Source organism: Histoplasma capsulatum (assembly GCF_000150115.1).
Source record: "Histoplasma capsulatum G186AR genomic scaffold supercont2.10, whole genome shotgun sequence".
Taxonomy (NCBI): domain Eukaryota; kingdom Fungi; phylum Ascomycota; class Eurotiomycetes; order Onygenales; family Ajellomycetaceae; genus Histoplasma; species Histoplasma capsulatum.
The window spans coordinates 925,724-950,686 of NW_025544810.1; the positions used below are offsets into that span (position 1 = coordinate 925,724).

A 24,963-nucleotide genomic window follows, 5' to 3' on the forward strand; every position below is an offset into this window, starting at 1 on the left:
GTATCAGGTAGGGTTTTTACACATATTGTCTCTTTCCTTGGATATATATGCAAGTAAATGGCGGAGTATAGAGTGTATGTATGTACTGGGTGTACCCTATAACGGAGTCCACTTCGTAGCAATACGTTTATCCTCAGCGTACGGTACACACTTTACAGTATACGTATATATTCAATCTGCGAACCGTGTCTATCTATGTAAGTACCCATTTTCACCTTGTGTTTGTCATGCAAGGGTGCAAAAGGGTTCTTTCTTGTTCATGCGCGTTATCTACTTCCCTCTCCCACTCTCACTTTTTCCATCCCCGGTTTCAGATGGGCAAGTTTTTTATCAGTCGCAACGTTCCGTAAACGTCCGAGAAGCATGGACACCTCGAGGAGAAGAAACCGAACCCCTCAGGCCGGCCATCAGCGGAAACTTGCCGAAAAAAAGAAAAAAGGGGGGAGGCAAACAGGGGAAAAGCTGGGAACGATGACCGAAAAAAGATTCGTCATAAATATAAAAAACATCAAAAGCTACGCATCTTTTTCTTTTTTCTACAAGAATGTACTGTCATACTGCAATATATCACTTTTTTCTGTGTGTGTTTTTTTTTTTTTTTTTGTAGAATTTTGAGAATTCGACGAGCTGTTTTAAATATATCATGCCGAGATGGCTATCTCGATACTTCACCATTTTCCAAGGTTCATTTTTTCCGATTGAAATGGAGGTATACATTTTCGGAATTGTATAGATAACTAAGTCCTTTACTTATTTGCCCCTGCTTAAAAGTGAAGTCATATTTCTTGAACCTTCCATTTCCATTTCTCTCTGTATCTCTGTATTTTTATCCGATAGTCGCCCTTCCCAGATTTTATGATTATTTATTATTTATTGCTTTTTAGGAAAACGGCTGACCTGAACTGCATGCACGAAGCCGCCTACAAAAAACCCCTTGCTTAACCCTCAAGCCGGCTAGTTACCAGTCCCACTTCAGTCCATCGGACGTGGGATTCCAATCTGTGGCTTCTCGTTTTCCATCTCAGTCCTGCTCGTTTCTGTGAACTGCAATGCCATCCGGACATTCTCGGTTTTTGAAAAAGGGGGGATAGATGGATGGGTGGGTGGAAAAGAGAGAGAAAGAAGAAAAAGAAATGAAGAAAAGAATATGCCACCCAGCCTTATCGATCGGGCATGTCATGTTTGCTCCTTTCCTTTCTTCCAAAGGCCGATGGTCACCCTTGCGTCGGGTATCGGTACAGAGACATCCCTCTCTCCCTCTCCTTCTCTCTGTTTCTCTTTTCTTGCTCCACTCTTCGACACAGTTGAAGGCGGATGGAGTGGTGAATGTGGATCGTACTAAGCTGAGCATCTGAAGAAATACCCATTCTCCATGCGTATTCGCCCATTTCCATGTACACTGTGTTTCATTTCATTTTCATTTCTCATCCATCTGTTGAGTTCCCGATTCCTTCCTTCGAATGATCAGCACCACCTCAAAATTGTGTTGCCAACTTTTCGTATTCTGGGGCAAACGCGCGGGATGTGGTCTTCATCTCAAGAAAAAAAGGGGGTGGGATGAGATAAGAGAAATCGGGAGATGAACGGTCTGGGTTGTTGAGAAACTCATTCCGCTTACTCTTCGATTTTGTTTGATTTCCGTTTTCGCTGGTTTTCGGAGGGTCGCTGCTTTGCCATCACTGAGAGAACATATATATTCTCCTTTCTATCTCTACTCCCCTTGGCAGAGTATATCTTGTACGGGACCAGAGGGCCTCATGGTTCTGCAAACACCAATCTCCGTGATGGGCGAGGCCGGGGTTGAAGGGATTTTAAACCATTTTGCCAGAATAACAACAAGTCGAAGTGATAATCTGATCTGTTCCCTGAACATCGAGATTTGTGTATCCAAGTCCTTCCGATCAGAAATTGAAATAAAAAGTTTTTATGTCAAAGCTGGTCTCAATTTGCGAGCAGCTGATGTTGTCCATTCGCAGGTGCTTGGGGCCGGCTGACTGGATTCTCAGCACACTATGCCCAGCCATACAAAGATGGTCCGAACCACTCGTGCAAGGCTTCCAATTCCCCAGCCAACATGGGTTATGGGATACGTACGATATTGGTGATTGTTGGAATCGGCAGTTTGCGCCTGTTTGTCACCCATTGTGGTTTCTAGAATATTCATTGAGCAGGATCATACGTGGGAATGTACGCACGTATATTAAAAACCGAGAACATCCCCTTATCATTTGATGTATTTTGCATACCTATGTAGATGCTCAACCGCCATGTGCAGTTGCGTCCTATATAAAACGACGCAATGGTTTCGCCTATTGGCGGCTGAGTTGTGAATGTATAGCTAGGTCTGACGATGAGCGTACCGTTGAGAAGCATGGGGAATTCATTTTCTTCCGTATATATAATAAACCTTGAACCACCCTTTCTATACGCGGGTTTTGCATTTAATTCTCACCGAAACTCCCCGCGACTTTTTTTTTTTTTTTTTTTTTTTGTCGGGGTCAAGATACCCCTGAGCTACTGTTCATTTGTCGTTCCCACAAATGATACGTAAAAAGCCTTTAAAAAAAGTTTGTCTACGTCACGCATAGATTTCGACGGTTTCTTATCAAAACTATGTTATTGGAAATCAATCAGAGAAGCTTAACCAAAATTCTCGGCTCGGTTGAAGCCAAGAATATTGATAAGGGGTTTTCTTTATACCTTCTTCTGCCCAGAGACCAAGACGGGAAATGAGAAGTCGAATAAACGATGGAATTTAACGAGGAACGCAGAGCAGGAACCAGAAGTATTTCCACCTCATCCAAGGATGAGTTCATACTCAAAGTAAACAATCCGGCCTCGGCCTACATCGATTGATACTTTGATAGTTCCTCCGTTCCGTTTTATTTCCCGCTTGTTAGCGCATTTCTCAGATCAGTTTAGCTAGGCGGAGAAAGGGCTGATGGCCCGGCTGCCGGTTGGACGAAATAGTTTGGTTCTCCGCCAGTTTCACCAGCTATCACCACAACGACAAAGGGCAGAAAAAAAGAAAAACAAGAAAAAAAGAAAAACAAGAAAAAAAAGAAAAAGGAACTAAGTTCGCAAGGAGCGGAAGGGACCAGCTTCAATTTTTACCCCCTTCGCTTCCGAAAATGGCGCGAACCGTGGTCGATCTCTTACAAAAGGAACCTAACTTACGCGGTCCATGGCGAGAAGGAAAGATCAGCAAGGAAGAATTAAGGTCAACCTTGATGGATTCAGTCAGAACCCGTCCCTGAATTTCATTGGCGAATTCCTCGCGGCCGTTGTAGTGGCCTGTATATGAAATCATGGATGGTGGTTGTAGTCTGTTGTTGTAAATGCACGAAGCTCCACCGACAAACAGAATTCGTTTTGGCGCCAATGAACAAGCAACCTCTTTATAACTGAGAAGTGCGTGTATCTCGGAACAAATGTAGCCTCGTAAGTTTCCGTCTTGGCATTAATAATAAAATAGGCATAAGGACCTTGAAATTCGCGTCGTCCTGGGAGGTGAGAGCCCTAACCTTTGAGATTGTTAGTCCAGACCTGGGGCTATGAGAGCGACAAGGTAGGGACGGATGAACTTACAAAATGCAGGGGTTTGATAACGTCTTTCGCGGCTGGGTCTACGTTGGATGAGAATTGAACAAAGAAATAAACCGGAAGAATGGGGAAATGAGAATGGTTGCAATATGGTCTTTACAATCCATGTGTTTTTCGAGCTTTCTTCTGGTTCCTATTTTCCATTCAGTCTATTCTGTGTTGCTGATTCGGCACACTCTGTATCGCTCAATTAGTTTACCTGCAACGATCTTGCCCGGAACAGAGCACGGGCAGACGATCTCTGTGCATCGCTGCAAGATCAAACCACGTGAGACAATGCTCCAACCTCCAAAAGCTCGAATAATCTCTGGTCTGGTCTCGGAGCTCGCACCCTCCAGAGTTAAGCCCCTCGGAGATGCCTGGTTCTTGGAGGCGCACGCAGGCTGCCGATAAGCCCAGTGGATGAGAGCATAATTTGTTATCGATGCCTCTAGATGTTTGCTATGGCATACGCAGCGTACGGCGTAGAGATTGTCATAAATATCTCTAAGCGTCTTGATATGAAAGCCTCTGATCTCTGAATGCCCGTTATCACCGCAAATCATTACTGCGTATATGGACGTTTTGGGGCATTGTTGTCACAGATAGAGGTCTTCAGATATTTGAATCAAGGTTAGCGTATTTTCTGAAGCAAATGCCGAGAAGCATGAGAGATGCTGTTATCAGCGAGTAATTAGTTAACTATCTTTGTATGCAAGATCGTGTAAACTCTATGCCATGCCTTGAATTTAGCAGCGGCGTAATTAACCAGGGAGGTAGTGATCAATTCCTGGAGAATACACTTCACAATGGCCTAAAAGCTCAAACATGGCAAGGTACCCAGAGTAAACGTGACATCGGCTTGAGGAGGCATGAAAACGTGCCCGTATTTTGTCTGTAAAAGGTTAGCAATTGGACAGGGAGGACCGGCTTGCGCCAGCATGATCTTGCCCGGATATGGTCCACCCTTCCTTGGGCCAAGGAGTGTCTAGTGGCCTGGGATGACAGCGCTGATCGGGAATCATGATTGCTGGTGTGATGAGTTGACAGATCATTTTTGTCTAGCTCTTGAGCTTGAGTTAGTTTTCAGTTCTAGGGCCGCCCGCTGCGAGCGGAGCTTGGACCGTTGATCAGGCCTAACTCAACTTCTCAGGTGTGCAATTTACTAAGAATATTGATGAATAGAAAAATTTTTTTCCAACCACGCTAGGTTCATGCTGCAACCCAGTGAGCTATGATGCTTATATTCATGGGTATAGAGGTTTAACAGTGAGGTTCACTTATCCCGTGTCTCTTCTTTATTCTGGATGTCTAGGATGCACCTGCTATTGACGGAGCTGAAAAGGATGATTTTCATCCGGGAGCCCCAGCTCATCTTGGCGTCCAAAGCACATCGTGAATGGCCTTTTGGCGTGGCTACTAGTACATACCCGTGGACCCTGTTGACTACGGGGATCAAAAATGATATCATCAAATAGGGACGGGGATAGAGGGATGGTATGAACAAGTTAACTCGTTAGCTGACTAGTTAGGTTCATATGGGGTTTATGTAATTGAAATTGTGAATGAGATGTTACTACAACATTCCTCCACTGCACTTGATCCGCGGTTCCATCCCCATCCAGATCCCTACAGATAGACGCCCAGTTCATTTAACCGCAAATTTGAAGGGACAAAGGTCCAACAGTTGCTGTAAGCAAAACACTGGATTTTAATGGTCTTACGAAAGAGTCTGATTTTGACACTACTATAGCAATAAACCCATTTTGAGAACTGCGGAGATGATGGGAGATCTTAATTGAAACCACAAGAGACCTGTACATAGCCTTGTCTTACTTATATGGTAACAAAGCAGCGCCAGGGGGAACGAACCATCCAATCCAATGCCTCCAACATTAACTTGAGAGCTAGAAGTGTGAGCAGTGCCCCCCACATGATGAAAGTCAAAAAACATATCGAACTCTTGCGCTGAACTGTTCCATAGGCTCCAGAAATGATATTGGATTAACAGCTAGAGGTGCTGAGTAGCAAAGATATAAATGAAAAATCTCTACGCCAGAGCTCAAAATAGTACCAACGGTAGAAATGATAGGACTTGACACTTGACTCTAGCTAGCTAGGTTCAAAAGGTTTTCGTTCCACGCCCATACATTTCCTCCAAAATTCCCTGTTTAAAAATGTTCTTCTCCTGGGACAGGAAATCCCGATGCCCACAGCTCATATGCGATCAAAAGAGGTGGGGAAAATAACACCGTATCAAGGAACGGACACCACTGAAATAGCCGTTGACATGGATTCCTTGGATTGACATCGACTCGACGATGGAAGTAAGGCCGCTTGGCATTAGTACGGAGTTTGTATTGTATCTGTCGGTCTGGTAACGTATTATATTGTTCTGTAACGGAACATGTGCTTGCTTTTTCTTACGTTGCTGATTGTTACTAGGTTGGAAGAATTGTTTGCTTGAACACTGGCATGCATCAATGGCCAACAAGTTTGAAAACCCCAGAGTCAAATATCGTGGAATTCCAGCCAATCAGCAAAATTATACAAAATGGAAAGCCTCACATCAACAGCGAGATGTGTCAGTCATCAAAAGAAAATTTTGAACCTCAACAACATAAACATTGTATTCCGTACACTGTGTATGTGTACTGTGCACTGTCCACTGTGCAATACATACAACCTTCGAAAAAGGATGGGAAATCTATTTGCCGGTGACTTTTTCGGCCCAGCGACCTTCTCCGCTTTTTTCTCAAGCGAATGCCATTTCGACTAGTGTTAGGAGACAACCACCAGAACGAGCTCCAGCCAACAGCGGGGATGATGCTGTTTCGTGCTGTGTAGTGGAGTTCCAGAAGTGCGATATGCCTTTCTCGAATCATGTCAATTTGAAAGCCCTTTTGTCCTAGGGAGTTTTCTAGTCTCGTGGACTAGATGTTCAGGGAAAAGCAGAAGCCCGAACTCTTCTTCCCGCTTATATCTATGGCAGTCTCCATTTGGCTGATAGCTCGTCCAGATACGGGCAGATGATTTCTCTAAGCTCATCTGATCTCACAGCGCGAAAACTTCTATGTCCAATGGGTATGGGTAGATCCAATCTCACCCGTAATCCGGCCGCAGTGCAACACTATCCTGGGGATCTACCATTTGAGCTCCAAAAGAAGGACCAATATTCATGATGATTTGAAACTCCACAGGCAGTTGGTCTGAGAGGATCTTGCACGAGTCAAAAATCACCAAAGTTATTCCATGCATCCCACTTTCCCACCGTTGCCGATGTTTCCACACCAAGATCGCTCATGCGCCGCCTGGCTCCCTTTTTCCCTGCCTTGGCATATCTCCACAACCGAAGCCTTCCCCTCACCAGCCTTTCAGGCATTATTTTGCACTAAACGGGGTCTTCTGTTGAAGGCTGTTCTGGATACCCTCCAGTTCTTCATGATTCAGGATATCCTCAGGTAAACCCCCTCTTTCACCCCGCCCATCAGGATAATTCCTATATTTTTTTAATGGGTTCGTCTGTGGCTGGGCTGAAATATATGGAAGTACCCATGCATACCGTATATTACCCAGTAACAATGTGAGTGGGAACAACTCGACACAGAAACTCAGCAAGGCCTATCCTTGGGTTTCGACTCTGATTTATCCAAGGATTTCGAAGAATGACAGGACTGCGCCGCACCAAGATGGCCAATCCGACAACCAGTTTTGATTTTTCAAGTCCACTTAATTTTGTTTTAAAACCATACTTACGGAGTAAAGCCTTTGGGTAAAGGCCAAGCGCAATTACAGTAAACACATGGTGGTCCTGATACGAGTACCTTCCAACCAGAATGCCGATACCGCCCGTCCAATATTTTGATTCACCAATAAAGTTGACATCGCTTTCTTTTTTGTGTATTGGTTTTCATTTTCTCTGAACGGTGTCAGTATGAGGACTGTAATTCTTTGCCGTCTTTCGTGACTTCTCCAATTTTCAGCCTGTAAAGCGAATGCCCAATGGGATGGATGCGTTGACCGTCAGGCCATGGGAGGCCCGTGGATTGGCTTCGACCCCCTTGCATTCTGTTATTTTCTGTCCTCGTCGCTCTGAGCCCAATACCCAGAGATCCCAGAGACCTCCGTATCCAAAGCCGTTTTGGACTCTCTGGCGGCCCTCTATTGTTTTTTATTTCGGCTCCAACCTTCTTTCTTTGCTTGATAACTACTATTCGTACTCTCCTGACATTTTTTTTCCTTTTTCCGTTATTTTTTTCTTTTTCTTCTTTTTTCCTTTCCTTTCTTTTCTTTCTTTCTTTTTTTTTCTTACAAAAATACCAATCAGTCATAGCTGATCTGTTCCTGACAAGGGTACTTTCGCACCTTGTCACTTTACGCTGTACTCTGGTTCTTTCCTCGAGATTATTATAATTTATAAACAACGGCCTCTGCGGCCCCTCACTGACCTCCCATCTCCGATCAACCAAGTTCGACAAGGTGTAGGCTTGTTTGGCCTGGTACCTGGAATCCGAGCCTCCCATTTGAATTGACCTGTTCCCTACTTGGCCTTGTTCATTTTTCATTTTGCTTTTTGGCCTACTGTCTTTCTTACTTACTGCCATTTATTATCATGCATCAGATTTTCCCTTATCTATAGCTGCAAGATCCGCCCAACTTGCGCTTTGGCTTCATTGGACTTAGCTTTTACTAACTTTTACTCTCCCACCTCTCCTTGGCACATTTTGCTCATCTCCAGCCCACTCCTTACAAACTCGACAGGTTAAGAGACGCAAAGCTAATAGAAAGAAAAGGGCACCTTGGTCCTCTTCGAGTTACTTGTAGAAGGGTAAGAGCAAGAAAAGGGGGAAACATGGACACTGAAACTCAACCGCAAGAACATGATTTCGGCGCGCCTCAATGGGCTGAGATAGGAGGTGGATATGGTCCTTCTCAACATCAATCGCCAATAAACGAGTTCAATGGCTTTACCTATGGCTCTTCACCGGTCATGCCAGTAGAGCCCTCTTATAGCATGTCCATTCCGCAACCGTATACATCGCAGCAATTGCTGCCTCTGTCGACTCCATCGCAATGGCCTAGCATGTTGACCACCCAGTCGACCTTCCCGCCAGTTCCTCTCCCGCCAATGCCGATTTCCTCTATGCCTAATTTACATCCCATCCATACAGCACCAATAACCACCACAGCTCCTACACCGCGACGGACTCTAACGGACAATGATCGACGCCGGATGTGTATGTATCACGAGGAAAACCCACATGTAAAACAAACAGAGATTGGAGGTAAGGGATACTTTCCCATGTGCTGAGGTAATTTTTCTAGAACCTGCCATGCTGACTTTCTAATCCGGATAGCTATGTTCGGGGTGGAACGAAGGTACAGATCGCAAACCGCAATTGGCCTAGAAGTCTTTTCCCATGCTTTCTGCTAACTTTTTTTTTTTTTTTTTTTTTTTTTTTCCAGCACCGTTTCCAAGGTTCTACGGCAAAAGGAAAAATATCTCTACCCGGACGATGGCAGCCGTTCACCAATAAAGAAGTCGAAAGGAAAATTCCCGGACATTGAACGGGCTCTGTCGAACTGGGTTAGGAATCATCAGCGCCAGGGTGGTCAGTTAAATGATGAGATGATCAAAGAGAAGGCTATTTTCTTTGCGAGCACTGTTGGTGGCCCTGAAAACCACCAAAAGATACTAAACTCCAATTGGCTGGAGAAATTCAAGCAGAAGAACTATTTACGAAGCTCTCAGTCGCGGAAGGGTTCAATTGATGCAGTTAATGAACTGGACAGTCCTGGAAATGGACAATCCAACGCATCTTTGTCGAGCCAAACACTTTCTCCTCTATCGCCAACCGGAACAACAACTCCTTCGCCTCTGTCCCCAAAACAGAAATCATCCATAAAGGAGAGCCTTGATGGTGCCTTGCCGGGGTATAGCTCTGAATTCCGGCAGCTCTCCCACTCGCAAAGTGCCAATTCAGCGGACAGAAAACTCTCGCTTCCGACCAGCACAGCCAGTCCTACCCCTATTGTCTTTTCGGAGAACCCTTTCAGTCCTGGAAATCAATCACGTGTCCAGCAAGATTCGGGCAGCAATTCCAGTCGTCCAAGAAGCCAGACATTCCCAATTGCCGTAACAGAACCTGTTGTCAACGGATCGTCGGATCATGTGTCACCTAAAAATGTCTTTCAGCCGTCCACGTCTCCAGATGTTGCCGATGAAGACCATGGGAATGCTCGCCCATCATCAAATGAATCCATAATCAAAAGGAACCGCAGCAATCCAGAGATCAAAACAAATTCCATGCAACCCCCACCCCCACCGCAGCCCACTACTGCCTCCCCCATATCGTCTCCTGGCTCTCCTACTCACGATGAGGCACGCCGTGCTCTGGAGCTTGTTGTGACATATTTCAACAGCCAGCCGACTGGTCTGGGAGCACAGGACTATGTCGCCATCGGAAAGTTGATGCAAAAGCTCGAGTTGCCTCAAAATCAAGCTGCTGGACTATCTGGACTGCATCGCATTGATGAAAATGCGGACGGTCACCGAGTGAGCAAGAAGAGAAGCATTCACACGTTATGACTCGAAGAGGAGGCTAAACTATTTTTCTCCTCAGTGGTATTATCAAGTTACAACGGAAGGAAGAAGCCGCCACCGGCATTTCTAATATTTCATTTTGCATTCAGCTATTTTCAAATTACACATTGGATTTGTTTTATTGTTTATGCGGCATATCGCTCGAATGAAGAAATCAAATATCAAAGAGAAACCTTGACGCAAGGGTATTGCGCAAACAACTATACGCTGAAACTCGTCAACAAATTTACTTTTCGCCGGCCACAGCGGTCGGCCCTGTGTCGCTCTCGACACCCGAAATTTTCTCTTTGAAATATAACGAAAGAGATCATGATACGTTGAAACCAGCTAGGTATCGGGTATCACAGTCCTGGGCCGGGAGGGGATACATATCCGCATGACGGCAAAGCCACGATAACGATAATTCATTGTCCAATGCAATTCTAGGACCGGCTAGACGCTGGCTTCTCCTTTTCTTGGCGCCTCCAAACGCAGGATGGGTTCGAGCGACCGGCAATGTAGGGTCCAGCTCATCGTCAGCAATTCCCGTCGCCAGTCGCCAGATATCGTATACCCTTTTTCCCCTTCTTCTGTTTTCCTTTTCCTTTTCCTTTTTTTATTATTTTATTTCATGGTTATTCGTTTTATTTTAATTTACCTTTCTTGGTCCAATCCACCACTCGGCTTCTGTCAGGCCAATTTCCCACCATTCCGCTTTTTTTTTTTTTTTTTTTTTTGCTTTTTCTTTCCCTTGGTGCTTGCCATATGTGTTTCATCAACGCAGTTTTCATCGGAATCGCACTGTCGTCGGTTTATCGCCCAAGAAAGGATCCACACGGAACAAAAAACACAAACAACTAGCCTTGGAAGAGGCAATTGTAGGTTTCAAACTTGCGCCCCAAGGCATTATTATCCCTTGCTTGATTTATTTACCCCTGAGTTTACTTCTCTCCCCTTATTGGATTTACTTCCCCTTTCGCTTTTCCGACGGGGTTGGAATCCCCGTTTTCTTTTTTGTTTCTTTTTTTAAATATGCACGTCCCATTTTTTTCTCTTGTCTTTTGTGCCAGGGAATCTATCTATATATATACCGCTCGCGCGGAAAGGGCCGGTGGGGATCGGTTCGACATGGCTATAGGGAATTTTGGGAACATAACACCCCGGAATTGGGGAAAGGGTTGCTGGCATTTTTTGGGCATATGGCGATCTGTTGAAGGTTTTGAGACTTTTCGTGACATGTATCTTTCCTCGAGAAGGCTTGATTTTTATATTTTCTGTTCATCACTTTTTCTATTGAAACTCAATCCCCATCCTTTTTTTTTTTTTTGGCCGTTTTCAGGATTCTCCTATTGCAAAGCATCCGGACGGCGCCGAATCAACAACCACATTGGCATCACAGCCTCGAAGTGGTCATATCCCTGCTGGGCCGTTGAGTTTCTGATGTGGTTTGGTCTAACTTTGTCCCGGCCTCTCTTCTGGTTTATATATATACAATCTGATATTTCTGATACTTCTGCTTTCCTGCGTTCTCAGCAGCAATTCCCCGTTCGCAATCCCCAAACCCCCACGTTTATGGGCTCCTTTTTCGTTGTTCTCGCTTTTGTGCTACTCAACCTGACCCGATATAGTCTGATCTGAAAAGCCAAGAAATCCCAACTCAGATTAAAGCGAGAATGTATGTATATATGTCTTATATCACTTCAATCAACATAAGGTACCGCAAACTGAACGTACTACTACTACACCTTGTCTTGCGGGGTGTGCTTATCATTCGCACACATACAGCAAAGGCCTTATTGATAATCTTAGCTATTTTCCTCGCCGATACGACATTTCTTTTTAAGCTTTATCCAGTTTTAACGGGGCACACAAACGGAGCAACAGCGGACTCTACTTGGTTGCGATGTAGGGAAAAAAAAAAAAAAAACCTCGTAGCTGTATGTCACGCAAAAAAAAACGCACTGAAAACCCGGAAGACATATAATGCACCAAGGGGTGTTACCTGTCAACTCTCATATCGTAGGGGGGCTAGCCAGAATTATCACGACATACATTTACTAATTACACTTGAGTTCCATGAAAAAAAATCTTATTTTCTTTTATTTTATTTGTGCCAACAAGTCTATCAACCAGCCTCAGGTTGTTGCCCGATTGACAACTAGAATGCCAGGCGAACTAACACAGCGTTCAAACGAACTCCCCGCAAAAGGAAAGAAAAAACAATTTTATATTGAGTCCTGCTTGGGAGGAAAAATAGCGACCGTTGCGGTTGCAGCCTCTTACATTCTCGATATTATTTCGGCGCTTGTCGTCACAAACTTCGTCACAAAACTTCACCCTGAGCTTGGATGGATGGATTGGCAGCGAATGAGCGGAGAAGGTGAGCAGCATGAACCCCTAGCCCAAGACTGTTTGAAAAGGGGTTGGTTGATTCACAAGTGAGAAATGATAAGCTATGTATATATATATATATATCGAGACTCAGGCGTACGGAGTAAGGAACTATGGATTGTTTGCAAAAGAAGACGAGAGCAAATGAACAGCAACAAGCTACGTATCTATCTACCGTATACTTCACGTACTGAACTGTGTAGTTTCGTACAGAGTACTGTTCGTTAATTGAAACTCCCTCCTTCATAATTTCCAAGCAAACAAGTAGATCCTTATCTACCTCTGTGGGCCCCAGCAAATCCATAGAATGGACAAATGAACAGCCAACAATAACAACGATAAAATAAAAATTAGCGCCCGCAACGAGCCAAACGCAAGTGGAGAAGCCATGTTGGATCTCGGGACAAATCAAATGCATTCTCCCCTTCCCTATTTTGCTCGTCCATCACAGTCTTCACAGATCGTATTGCTTTGCTCTTCATGCCAATCATTGAGAGTTGGTCTGATGAGACCAACTTGAGACCGTTAGGCGGCACGAAAAACCTTCAAAGCCGCCGACCGGTTAAGGGTCCGTTTTATGCATGCATCTATCTACCTTAGACTAACTCCGGCCCGCACACCTGCTTCCTTTTAGGAGAGGTTATCAGCGAGTATTGTCGCATAGGTTGGGTCTTGAAAAAACAAGTAGTCAATAAGGCTGAAGTGAACAGGTCACCTAACAGGGGGCACTATCATATAGCTAGTGGGCGGAAAAAGGAAGAAAAGTAGGTATATGAAAAAGAAAAAATAATTGAAAAAGCAAAAGAAAGCAACCACCAAGAAAAGGAGGAAAAAGAAAAGAAAAACATCACCTCATACGGAGTACATAGTAATTCAACGGAAATAATGCAGCGGGCATATACTAAACCCCCTCAAGTTTACATCGAAATAGTTACTTTGGAACGAGCAAGCCAAAAGCATTGCTGATAGTATAATTCGGGGATACTCCAATTGAACCGTTGAAATCCATCAAATATAAGCTAACAGCGAAGCTGTTCTCACCAATGGGGCTGTTTCGATCCTCTTACTATTCCCTATATTTCTCGGTTCTACGCAGTAACAGGAACGCCTCTTTTGGTCAAGACGAGGTTAAGGATTTTTACAATAGGTAAGTAAAGCGGGTCATGGCGCTAAAGCAAACCCCCTCCCCCCAAATATAAGACAATACCATTATTGCTCTTCAGCGCCGCAGTAACGAATACAGTGGCTTTTGCTTTCTTCTTTTGCTCCTACTTTCGTTCTAGTTTATCATGACTTCGTTTGATGAACCGGGAAAATATGGAGAGGCTACCGGGGAGGAGAGAATGCAGAAAGACGAATATGGTTGGTGCAGAGGAGCGGGTAGAAAGGAATAAACTATGAATGAGCGGCGGACATAGAACGGCGCCTCTCCCTTGATGAGCTATGGTAGCGGCGGGGAAGCAAGGAAAGGGCTTTCCGTGAGATCATTCCTTGCGGGAAGTATATTTCGCGCGCTGTCCACATTATTACAAGACGGAAGGAATAGCTGAAAACGAGGATGCGTGGATTGGCTTCCTGCACAAACGGCTGGTGCATGACTGTGTTAGAAAAGAAAATAGTAACGAAGGGCGGCTAACAAATAAATACGAAAGAGAATAAGCAGGTGGGAAAAAAAAAAAAAAAAAAAAAAAAAAAAAAAGTGGAAGCACAGTTAAAGTGGAAGCGTGCTTCTTAGACGCCTCGTTCAGCCATTAGTTCAGCGATGCCATGTTCGGAGATTTCAGGGAGGAGCTTAACAAGAACCGTTTCAATGATGGAATACATGAGGTGTTTATTACAATATTTATCTGCAAATACGTCCAAGATATCGTTCTCAATGGCTGATAGGAGGGCTTCTTGTTCGTTGATTTCTTCGTTTTCTTCGTCATCGAATGAAGAAAACACTGGCGTTTGCACACGGGAGTCCCCGGCGCTATCCTTAGCTTTTCTATTCGCAACTGTGGAGTCGAAGTTGGTAGTTGTAGAAGGATCGGAGGGCTCAAGGGCGCTATGCACTGCTTGAAATGCATGAAAGTTGGTGTCCGGCTTGCACGGACCAGGAGATGAATATTGCTGGCTGATACAGGAACTCTTCGGGACCTCATAGCCAGTGACATCGTGGGTTGTCCTACTTCCGCTGTTGCTACTTGTGTCGATGATACCGCGAGATTTTAAGTTTAATATTGTAGTTCCTCGGTTCCTCGCTTGGGCGGTTGGGATGCAAAATATCGTTAATGCCACGGTGCGAGGGATGAGGGAAAGTATGCTAACTGCACATTCTCGTCTGCTCAAATTTTCACCAGCATTCGACAGGGCTCCCGACCGGGTTTGTAGGCTTACAGGCAAAAGCTTTGAGGAGAGTGAAGATGCAAGCGAGAGAGTCGATCCAATTTTACTATTGCTAGCAGAGTTACTGATCCCCGCTTCAGCCTGAGGCGCTGTCGAGCATGTGGAGGAGCTAATCGTTGAGATGGTGGCATTCTGACTGGGTTTGGTATTGAAAGGAAAGAGGGTGGTTCGAATTGCAAGCAGGAGAACGGGAAGGAGAGTGGGGGTAAATAGACCCTTCTGGATCGTTTCGTGCAGGAACCTAGGAGAGGGGCCGAGAAAAATATTGTAAGCGGGTGAGCATGAAGACTTTCAAGCATCAATCCGAACTGGGCAATGAAAGGTTCATGGTCAACGTTCACAAGCCAAAGGAAGAAAAGTAAAGAAAGGGAGCTAGTTGAAAAGAGGGGTTTGAACGAGGATCATGACAAGGGCGTTGAAGTGCGAAACTTTTGGAGCCCGCCGCCGAACATGTAAAAGTGAGAGAAGATCAATCATGACCGATTGGAGTTGATGAGATCAATGGTAAAACCGAGTGAGGGGAATGGATGATAAGATTGTCAATATCATCACGAGCCCTTTCCTTGATAGAAACAGCGACGTCATCGGCGCTTGAGGGTTGAGTGAGAGGAGGAGGAAAAAACGGTTTCTTGCGCCATCGCCAAAACCCCTGGGCGAGGAGAGCAACCCCCGATATCGCTAATCTAGCCCGATTCAAAAAATGCTAATTGCCCGAAAACTTTGAACTGACTGGCCATTGGCTAGCCGAGACGGATGAGAGACACCCCAGAGATAGTTGATTTTATTCTGGACTGGAATATTGCCTTGCAGATAGAGCAAGAGAGGATCATGTGGGGGACGATCAGAGTGGATCTCACCATGATCCGCCCATGTTAAGCTGCCGTATTTTTGCAGACGTTGGTTGGCCAGTTCCGGAAGCGAGGAGGAAAATGATCGACCAATGGCAGCTTTCACAGTGATGAAAATGGGCGCATTTTCTTGAGCGGACGGGAGGGAAGGGCCGGTCCCGATGAAGGAGGCCAAGAGCAACCCAATAACAGAAGCCAATGGACCAACGGCGAAGGCGGTTAAAACGACCGGCTTATTCTGGCCTGTCCTGCTGATCCTGTCCTGTTTGCTTTTCTCTGGCAGTGGTTGGACAAGAAAGCTGCTGCACAGCCACTAGCAGAGGAGCAAGCTAAAATACCGCTTTTGCTAGAAAGGAAAGGCCAAAACAGGTGGAAAATTTGCCGCTAGGAAGAAATGAAAGAAAACAAAGACCAAACATGGTAGAGTAAGAAAACGGTAAAACCACGTCATGTAACGGTAAGTAAGTATGAGATGAAAAAAAGATGAAAAAGACGACCAAAGTAAAATACCTCAGTACATACAACGACGGGTAGCAGGTGAGGACAGGGTTTCCTAGGCACGGCAACCTTGGGTGGATGAAGGCCAAACTGATGCCAACTTTTGTCTCGGACCAGAATAACATTCTCATTGGATGAGTGCCAACCACCTTCAGATCAAGTGACCGAAGGGCCATGCATGCAATCACCAACAATCCTTCTGAATCCCTCTCTGGAGCTGCTGCCCAGGATATTTAGCAGATGCAACTGCAACACCGCATGATCCTTTCTTGAAAAAGCCAGGGACCCCAGCACAGGTGACGAACAATTTGAATGATGCCCTACCCGTCGGGGAAACATGATACGCATGCTGGATAGCATAGAATGTGGGCAATGACACGAGAAGGGAAGGCCCCATTCATTCTTGAAAAGGGGAAAAAAGCCGATGCGACTCATGAACTGCGTGAAGGATAACAAAACGCAAAATGATATGTTGGGCTTACCTGTCAAGTATCATTCCCGTATCCCCAAGCTTCCCTGGTCCCTCGACCATCACATACTGTGCGAGAGCAAGGGCCCCACCGAGCCATGGCATTCGCCCAGGCACATCGATTAGTTGCGAAACCATGCCGAATATTCTATATTTGAGAACGGGTCGACGGAGGCTACCCCCGTTAGGCCAGGCTTGAGGTTCTCCTGCAAGATTGACGGGAGTCGATTGTGAGCAGGCAGGTGGCGGTCTCCCTGAAGACACACGAAGCGACGATGATGCCACTTGAAAAAGTCCAACCAATACAAATCGAATAGTCATAAATGTCAGATAGCAATATTGCAGTATTCTCCACAGCAGCGTTGATAAATTTGATTGGTTTGCACCAGACGAATCGTCGTAACCGGATTCTCCTTTGGGGCCAAGAAGGCCAAACCTCTCCAGTCGGCCTTTTTGAATATGCTCCGCTTGTTCATTTTTACGGCCGTCTTGCTGTATTACCGTGATGAGCCGTGTGAGGAGTTCATAGATAAATGGACCATCGCTCAATTTGTCGCTGACGAACTCGCCCAGGATCATATCCGCCAAAATATCGCCAACCAATGTCCTCAAGTAGACATTCTCCAGATCTTCGGTTGGGAGAAGCACAGCCAAAACGCCCTGGGCAAGTAATTGGCGGTATGCTGTCTCTCGCTTTTGTTGCTCTGCAATCGCCGTCGTATCGGAGGCGTCCGGGACAGGGAAGAGCGCCGGATGTGGGTTCAAAGTATGGTAAACCGTGTGGAGATAAGAAGCGGAGCGGTTCATGTGTGGATTTTGGTAGGCGGTACGGAACGCTATATTCCGTTGTCAGCCGAACCGGCTTGGAGGAACAATATCACACGGCTTGCTTGACTGGACTCTCACCAACAATATGTGCTTCAACCAAGGCGGGGATTTCATCCAAAACCAAAGCATCCACATCTACTTGCCGGAGCCTCTGCTCGAGCGCACGAGTGCAATGGGCGATAATTTGGATAATTTCATCGCTAAAAGTGTGATCTGGGGTAATCGTTGAGTACCAGGCGTAAACGAACTCTTTAATTATGATCGCAATTAGAGCATACAGCTGTAGATCTACCTCGTTCGAGCTCGTAAGGGGAGGAAGCAACTCTTCCAGGGGTCGAGGAGTACCCCGCTCCCGTTGGTCTGGCCCATAGTTAGAGGACTGAGAACAGAGGACACGGCGGATCAGCGCCGCCGTAGCTTTATCGTTGGCTGCATCGGTTTGGCTAGATGGCGCACTGGGCTTGCCTGCTTGGAGAGTTTGCGAAGGTGATCGAGGAGTCGAGGGGGGTTTAGAGGACGGAACCGCGAGCGTTGGCTGTTTAGCTGAGGAAGCTATAGGTCCAGACTTGGAGGCAACGGCTTGAGGAGGGCGTGGTCGTCCCCCGTTATTGCCAGTGCTCATCTCCCAAAGTTGAATGCTCTGATAACACCCCAGTAAGCTTGACTCGAAATCATTGATTGATTGTCCGTCGATATCCAGAACGAGGGTCTCCAAAATCAGTGCGTGGTCAGGATTTAATCGTAATCTCGCAGGCTTAGCGGAAATCCAACATTACGGTAGAAGTGGTCGTTGTCTCGTCCGTCCCTCTGCCGGTTGTTCGCTGTTTGACTTGTATAAATAAATCATGCGGCTCTGTGAGTGAACAGCGGTCCGAGCGTAAGGCCGGGGTTAATGTTATGAACTAGTCCTAATTAGTACTGGTTGTTTTCTCCTCATCCTGCTCTTATCGATAAGAGTCTTAGAATAACTAAAGGTTCAGGTTCAGCAGCATATTTTGGCACTCAACTTCACCATCATGCTGGATCAGACACCTGAGTTCCTGTCGCACGAAGGACAGGTGACTCCTCTTTGGTTGGATTGTGATCCAGGTGAGTCTTATCATATTTTAACCCCCACCAATCAAGGAAATGTGCTACTTATACTGATGTGATGCCCCAGGCCATGATGTAAGTTCATCATTTGATCAAACTTTTCGACAATGTATCAAGAAGGAGCTGTGAATCTAATAGACGTGAAAAGGATGCGTTCGCCATTCTCTTAGCTGCCCATCACCCTTCCTTAAAGCTGTTAGGGATCAGTACCGTCCATGGAAACGGCTCGCTCCAAAATACAACAGTAAACGCCGGAAGCATCCTGGAAGCCATTGGCAGATCAGATATTCCTGTATATCCAGGAGCTGCAAAGCCATTCTGCAGGGCAGCTGTACATGCACAAGATATTCATGGTACGCGAAATACATACCATGCTCTACCTATACTTCATGACAACAAGCGGCTGACGGATTATTAGGCGTATCTGGACTTGATGGGACAGATTTACTTCCCGCGCCAACACGACCACCAATGAGGAACCGAAATGCAATCGTCGCTATGCGAGATTCTCTGCTGGAACAGCCGAAAAACACAGCCTGGCTAGTTGCCACAGGAACTCTCACTAATGTCGGGCTTCTTTTCGCAACGTTTCCCGAAGTTGCTGAGCACGTTCGAGGTCTCAGCATTATGGGTGGTGCCATAGGTGGCGGGTTTTCGCATGCCCCTATTTGCAAGCGGGCAGGAGATGAGTCGCGTGTTGGAAACATCACACCTTGGGCAGAGTTTAATATCTACGTTAGTCAATATTGAGGGCCGGTTCACTTATTTTGCTGATAACTGATAAGGGAAAAATTAGTGTGATCCCGAATCTGCACAATCCATTTTTTCGTCCCCGGCCCTTGCACCGAAAACAGTTTTAATACCTCTAGATCTTACACACCAGGTGCTATGTACACCAAAGGTGCAGTCCCTCATTCTGCAGACTGAACTCCAACCAGTAATGGGTACGAGCAACGTGAACCCGACTCCCTCAGTCCTCCGCCAAATCCTCCACTCTCTCCTACTTTACTTTGCAGGCACTTATGAAACGGTGTTTGGTCTCGATGTTGGTCCCCCCTTGCACGATCCCGTTGCCGTTGCTGTGTTATTGTCCAACTTGAACAGTAGCGATAATGGGAGCAGCCATGCAAGGTATATCCATTTCGACGACCGGGATGGAGAGCGCTTCCTCGTGAATGTTGTGACCGATGGTCAGCATGGCTCAGATCGAAAGATTACCGGTGAGGTTGGTCGGACAAATGCAAGTCCCGTAGAACGCGGAAAGGCCGGTGTGACTATACCCCGTGGAATCGATGTCGATGCATTTTGGAATATCGTGTTGGAGTGTTTGAGGCGGGCGGACGATTGGAATGCTTTGCGGGTCGGCAATCGAAACTAGGCTGGGTCGATGGGTACAAGGTTTTTGTGTATATTTATTTTGTAAGTTTGGTGGAAGTTTTACGGCATTGGAATCCTCCTTTACATTCCCATGGTCATCGTTCTTTTACCATTTTTTTTCTATAGATTTATTCGGCAAATTTATATTCGCGAAACAGACCCGTACATAGATGAAATATCAAGAAATATAGAGTCCATTTTCACGGGAGGGGTTGCCAAAAATTTATTTCAAGAGAAGTAGATTATATATGTTCTATTTCTCTTAGGGAGATAATGGACTGGAGCTACGCAATTACAAGCGGTCGATATGCAGCATATTTTATGGCCTTGAACAGGTCGTTCAGTCTCGCCTCTTAAAATGGTATTTTAATGGCCTGGTAGCAATTTCGGTATGCCACCCACTGATAGAAAGGCGCCCGAAGGTGCAAAAATTTCCTTGCAATGATGAGAGAAAAGAGAGAGAGAATAGAAGATCAATAAACATGAATAAAAAAACATTGGTTAGTGAATGCCACACGCAAGCGCTCGTTGTGTGGTAAATAGGTAAGTTTTAAGTCGAATGAGAGGCCCGATTCAATGATCATCACCTCACCACATCAACTCTACGAGAGACCAAACCTCATAAGTTTTCAGTGCAGGTTGACGATGAGAGATGAAAAACGGCTCGATGCTGATTGAATTCATTGAACCAGTCTCCGCTTCTAAACGGCCACCAGCGGCGACAGTCTTATTCGGCTGCTCTGCTCCCGCGCATCACTAGCAACCTGCTTCCAACCCGCTTTCTTTCAAAATATAGCCTATCCGATGGCCTCGCTAAAGAACGTGGTGGTATAACAAGCCGGGCGTTGTCATCCAAGCCCTCGCGTTTTTGCAGCATGATATAGATCTGAGTACTGCCGTGCAAGCAACTTACTGCCTTATCAGAGTCTGGCAAAGTGGGCATCTTTTGATCTCCGAGAATTGTACACGTACAGGTACATACATCAAAACAGCGGTTTTCCACTGCACTAAAAGATCAGTCCTCAAAATGGAGTACTTATTTGACAATTTTATCTCTCAATCTTCATAATTTCCTCCATGATCAAGGCGCAAAGGAATTTTGGCATTTTTCAGCCACCATGTACCCTAAGCGGTGCTAAGAGTCAAAATTGTTACTTCACTTCTCTTTGCTACACGGCGATATTTTCCGGATGATGATCTGTCTAGCTTTGCTCCCTCGGAATGGATTTTATGCAGTAAACTAGTCCTCCGCGGGGAGACACAATTACCTGTAGCTTTCCCGATCAATAAGCGCCTCTACCCGATATTCATGGGCTTGAAAGGGCTACAGCTAAATACTTCGGGATGCAAACTCGTTGTTCCCCCCGCCATGTAAGCTTGACTCCCTGATCTCATATTTCCACTAAATGTTGCTGCCCCTGTGTAGGAAGAGATGGGACATCATACATCCCAAGGTTTTAGTCGACTGGCCACGCAAACTCGAGGGTGAAAGCAGTCGTATGGAAAGTGATGCGGGTTTTTGTGTCTTCCGTCCACCGGCCTAAAAGGTACTCCAATTCCATTTCCGGGTTGATTACATCGTTGGCCTTTGTCTACACTTACCAAAGGCAAATAATGTATCTGTTCCGGGAAGATATATTATTTATTTGCATGGAGTAGTGCGGAAGGCAGTTCGAAACCACACCTCGCATATCCCAATTGGCTTCGCGGGCAATGCAACCCTCATCTATAGCTCTATGCATGTATCACTGGATACCCACAGCCCGCCTTGCATCGTTCTTCGGTGCTAATCCCTGCCAGGTGGAGTCCAGTACGGTCGATCTACAATGGGATGTTCCGTGACAAGTTATCTCATTGCTTGGTCTCATATATGCTTCCTTTATATATATAACCTTCTGTCATTCTGCAATTCTATCGTTTATCAGATTATCCCTCCATGGGCTCTTCTCCAAACCATACGTTTATGTGGCTTGCGTACCGAGAGCTTCCCCGTTCTGACATTCAACATCCCTCCCCAGTCCCTGGAAAAGGAAGTACAAAGAAGGAAGCATGGGCAAAATTAAAAGCATTGAATATTTCCGTGTACCCCCTCGCTGGCTGTTCGTGAAAGTTACTGATGAAGATGGAAATCATGGATGGGGTGAAAGCACTCTGGAGGGTCATTCCGAAGCTGTTGAAGGAGCATTGAATGCGCTATGTCAACGATTTCAAGGTTATGAAGCCGAGTAAGTCAAAAGGCAATCCATGCAAAACAAAATTATCAAGAGCTTCAATAGCTAACCCTACTGGCACAGTGATATCGAGCAAATATGGCAAACAGCTTGGCGACTTGGTTTCTACAGGGGCGGTGCTGTTTTCATGTCAGCTATTTCCGGTATTGACATTGCGCTTTGGGATCTCAAGGGCCGCCGGTTAGGTGCACCCATCCATCAACTGTTGGGAGGCAAGGTTCGCAACAAGGTCTCTGTCTATGCTTGGATTGGAGGTGACCGCCCTGCAGATGTTGAGTCAGCTGGCAAAGCGCGGCTGGATCAAGGGTTCAGAGTCATAAAAATGAATGCCACAGAGGATGTGAACTGGCTTGATTCTCCCCGAGTCCTGGAGTCCAGCGTCGAGCGCCTCAAAGCCGTAAAAGCTCTAGGGCTTGATGTCGCCCTTGACTTCCATGGTCGACTCCATAAACCAATGGCCAAACAGCTTGCTAAGCTAGTGGAGCCTTACCAGCCCCTATTCATCGAGGAACCCCTCCTCTCGGAGCACCCTGAGGGAATAAAACACTTTTCTAACCAAGTCACGACACCGATTGCGCTGGGCGAGCGGCTGTACAACCGGTGGGATGTCAAGCGCTTCTTGGAGAATGCAAGCGTTGATGTCTTGCAGCCAGATATCAGCCATTGCGGAGGTATTTCTGAAATCCGGCGCATCGCCGCAATGGCAGAAGCATACGATGTGGCGATTGCCCCGCACTGCCCCCTGGGCCCCATTTCGCTAGCTGCTAGTATTCAAGTCGACCTCACGATTCCAAATTTTGTAATCCAAGAGATGAGCCTTGGTATCCACTATAACACGGAAGCGGGCGCGTATGATATAACCAACTACGTGACGGATCCTTCAGTTTTTGATGTCAAGGACGGCTATGTGGGTGCGCTGACAAAGCCGGGCTTGGGAATCGATATCGATGAGGATGAAGTGCGGAGTGTTGCGATGACCGCGGACTCCTGGGCTCCGAAGGAGTTTTATGGAGTTGACGGAGGTATTCGGGAGTGGTAGTTTGTGCCTCTTGTATACCCACGATCTTCTTTCCCTCATATCTCTTTTCTTTTCTTCTGTTTTCTTGCTTGCGTTTGCGTTTGCGTTTGCTGCCACGTTCACGGTCGTATTTCCTTCTCGAGAACTGCTTCATCTCCCTTTTCATGCTTTGTTCACTCTGTTTGAGGATTACCAAGCCTCAGCAATTTCCACCTGCCCAAAAGTATGCAGGCCCTGTTCTCCTTCATCCATGTACTCCTGACAACATCGGGCTTAATTACATGGTCTCTGGAATCGAATACTGACCAACCAACAACCAACCGCACAGCCAACAGGGCAAGAGCTGGATCAGCTTTGTTTGATGTGCGTATGTACTGTTCAGAACATTCAGGGGCACACAATGGAAGAGCTTACAAAGTAAAACAACAGAATACAAACCTTAATTATTGTCAATATTTGCATGCATATAAACAAGGAGGTACTGGCTTCCCTGGCCTACCTTCGATAAAAATGTCCGTGATTATTTCAAATGCGTTGAATGTATTTTGTTTTTATATGCTCGTTAGTTATATCAACCTGATCTCCTGCAGTTTCCGTTGGGAAGACTTTTGGCTGTATTTAACTGATTATTTAAAGAATAAACTTGAAGGTATGTGTAGAAACCTTCTCATGCCAGCAGTTATGGTCACGTCCTGGATGGCTTTCCAGATCACAGCTATCAGCAGCAATCAGTCAGGCCGCTCTGGAGTGAGTATTCAATCCCCATTTATGTAAACATGATTTGCCAACCCTCCGCTAAGCCATACCGACTTTGACCAGAACAAAGTCGCAATTATGAAGATGGGCCACTCTACTACTACAATGAGCTTTCCATTGACGACACAAAACCGGAGCCTATATTATCGATCATCAGGGACTGCTGCAAAGAAATCCGATGGGAAGACATGGGTGATTTCGGTATCGGGGTCTATAAGGTTGCGCTGGTCCAGACTGCTGAGGGCAAGTCATCCAACACTACATTGAGCCGCGATCGCTGTATCTATTTAAATGGCTGATTATCCACTGCCCGGTAGAGGTTCCTGGGGAGGGGAGCGGTTGATGCATTCCAAGGGTGGTAAGAGTCAGGCTAATAACGGACCATGGGCCCAAAAGTGAACCGGGATCGCGACGAGTGGTGGGCAGCGAGCATAACGCCATTTCAAAGCGAGATTCAGGAATGACAGTACCCATCCTCATCATCTACTTGGCCAGCTTGGTTAGAATAGTCTCATCTGTGATCTCTAAACAATAACTACTAGTATGTGGAATTGAGGGCGGAAAAATTCGGAAATTGCAAAATCGGAGATTTAGATGAGAGTCCACTTCGGATTCTTCAAGCAAGCAGTGACCGTGAACACCGCTGCAGCTCCTGAACTCAAGATACGATCACAACTCCATCGTATTGCGGTTGTAATTCATTGCCCATCCGTACGTAGTCCAAGCGGGCCATTTCTTCCATGAAAAAATACCTCCGGCGGTCATGTTTGAGAGAAGTCCACATGAACATGGAGTATCATCGCTGAGGGCCATTTGGGACAATTCAGAGCGGAATAATATATACCGCATGAGAGTACTGACCATCGGGGTTAAGAACGATGTTGTATCACGTACTCTCCTGT

At 45.9% G+C, this 24,963-nt stretch overlaps 8 protein-coding genes across 8 annotated transcripts; 6 read left to right on the plus strand and 2 right to left on the minus strand.

Moving 5' to 3' along the window:
• Window positions 1-3,131: 3,131 nt before the first annotated feature.
• On the plus strand, window positions 3,132-3,996 carry HCBG_06970 (uncharacterized protein; the record flags this gene model as incomplete). Its single annotated transcript, XM_045434019.1, has 4 exons — window positions 3,132-3,220; window positions 3,476-3,510; window positions 3,540-3,630; window positions 3,798-3,996. The coding sequence occupies 4 exons, from the start codon at window positions 3,132-3,134 to the stop codon at window positions 3,994-3,996; spliced, it is 414 nt and encodes a 137-aa protein (XP_045285500.1).
• A 4,438-nt stretch (window positions 3,997-8,434) lies between these two features.
• Window positions 8,435-10,171, plus strand: HCBG_06971 (uncharacterized protein; the record flags this gene model as incomplete). Its single annotated transcript, XM_045434020.1, has 3 exons — window positions 8,435-8,867; window positions 8,940-8,961; window positions 9,049-10,171. The coding sequence occupies 3 exons, from the start codon at window positions 8,435-8,437 to the stop codon at window positions 10,169-10,171; spliced, it is 1,578 nt and encodes a 525-aa protein (XP_045285501.1).
• Window positions 10,172-10,493: 322 nt separating this feature from the next.
• Window positions 10,494-11,072, minus strand: HCBG_06972 (uncharacterized protein; the record flags this gene model as incomplete). Its single annotated transcript, XM_045434021.1, has 2 exons — window positions 10,494-10,775; window positions 10,968-11,072. 2 exons carry the CDS (start codon window positions 11,070-11,072, stop codon window positions 10,494-10,496), a joined length of 387 nt encoding a protein of 128 aa, XP_045285502.1.
• Window positions 11,073-12,148: 1,076 nt separating this feature from the next.
• HCBG_06973 (uncharacterized protein) lies at window positions 12,149-13,530 on the plus strand (the record flags this gene model as incomplete). Its single annotated transcript, XM_045434022.1, has 6 exons — window positions 12,149-12,184; window positions 12,350-12,587; window positions 13,086-13,124; window positions 13,191-13,220; window positions 13,296-13,320; window positions 13,488-13,530. 6 exons carry the CDS (start codon window positions 12,149-12,151, stop codon window positions 13,528-13,530), a joined length of 411 nt encoding a protein of 136 aa, XP_045285503.1.
• A 757-nt stretch (window positions 13,531-14,287) lies between these two features.
• On the minus strand, window positions 14,288-18,209 carry HCBG_06974 (PXA domain-containing protein; the record flags this gene model as incomplete). The annotated part of the gene is made up of 5 exons (XM_045434023.1): window positions 14,288-15,185; window positions 15,675-16,094; window positions 16,315-16,497; window positions 16,773-17,595; window positions 17,666-18,209. 5 exons carry the CDS (start codon window positions 18,207-18,209, stop codon window positions 14,288-14,290), a joined length of 2,868 nt encoding a protein of 955 aa, XP_045285504.1.
• Window positions 18,210-18,591: 382 nt separating this feature from the next.
• On the plus strand, window positions 18,592-20,252 carry HCBG_06975 (uridine nucleosidase; the record flags this gene model as incomplete). The annotated part of the gene is made up of 5 exons (XM_045434024.1): window positions 18,592-18,676; window positions 18,747-18,754; window positions 18,828-19,032; window positions 19,098-19,414; window positions 19,476-20,252. The coding sequence occupies 5 exons, from the start codon at window positions 18,604-18,606 to the stop codon at window positions 20,055-20,057; spliced, it is 1,185 nt and encodes a 394-aa protein (XP_045285505.1).
• A 1,853-nt stretch (window positions 20,253-22,105) lies between these two features.
• HCBG_06976 (mandelate racemase/muconate lactonization family protein) lies at window positions 22,106-23,326 on the plus strand (the record flags this gene model as incomplete). The annotated part of the gene is made up of 2 exons (XM_045434025.1): window positions 22,106-22,281; window positions 22,351-23,326. The coding sequence occupies 2 exons, from the start codon at window positions 22,106-22,108 to the stop codon at window positions 23,324-23,326; spliced, it is 1,152 nt and encodes a 383-aa protein (XP_045285506.1).
• A 648-nt stretch (window positions 23,327-23,974) lies between these two features.
• HCBG_06977 (uncharacterized protein) lies at window positions 23,975-24,360 on the plus strand (the record flags this gene model as incomplete). The annotated part of the gene is made up of 2 exons (XM_045434026.1): window positions 23,975-24,056; window positions 24,125-24,360. The coding sequence occupies 2 exons, from the start codon at window positions 23,975-23,977 to the stop codon at window positions 24,358-24,360; spliced, it is 318 nt and encodes a 105-aa protein (XP_045285507.1).
• Window positions 24,361-24,963: the final 603 nt, after the last annotated feature.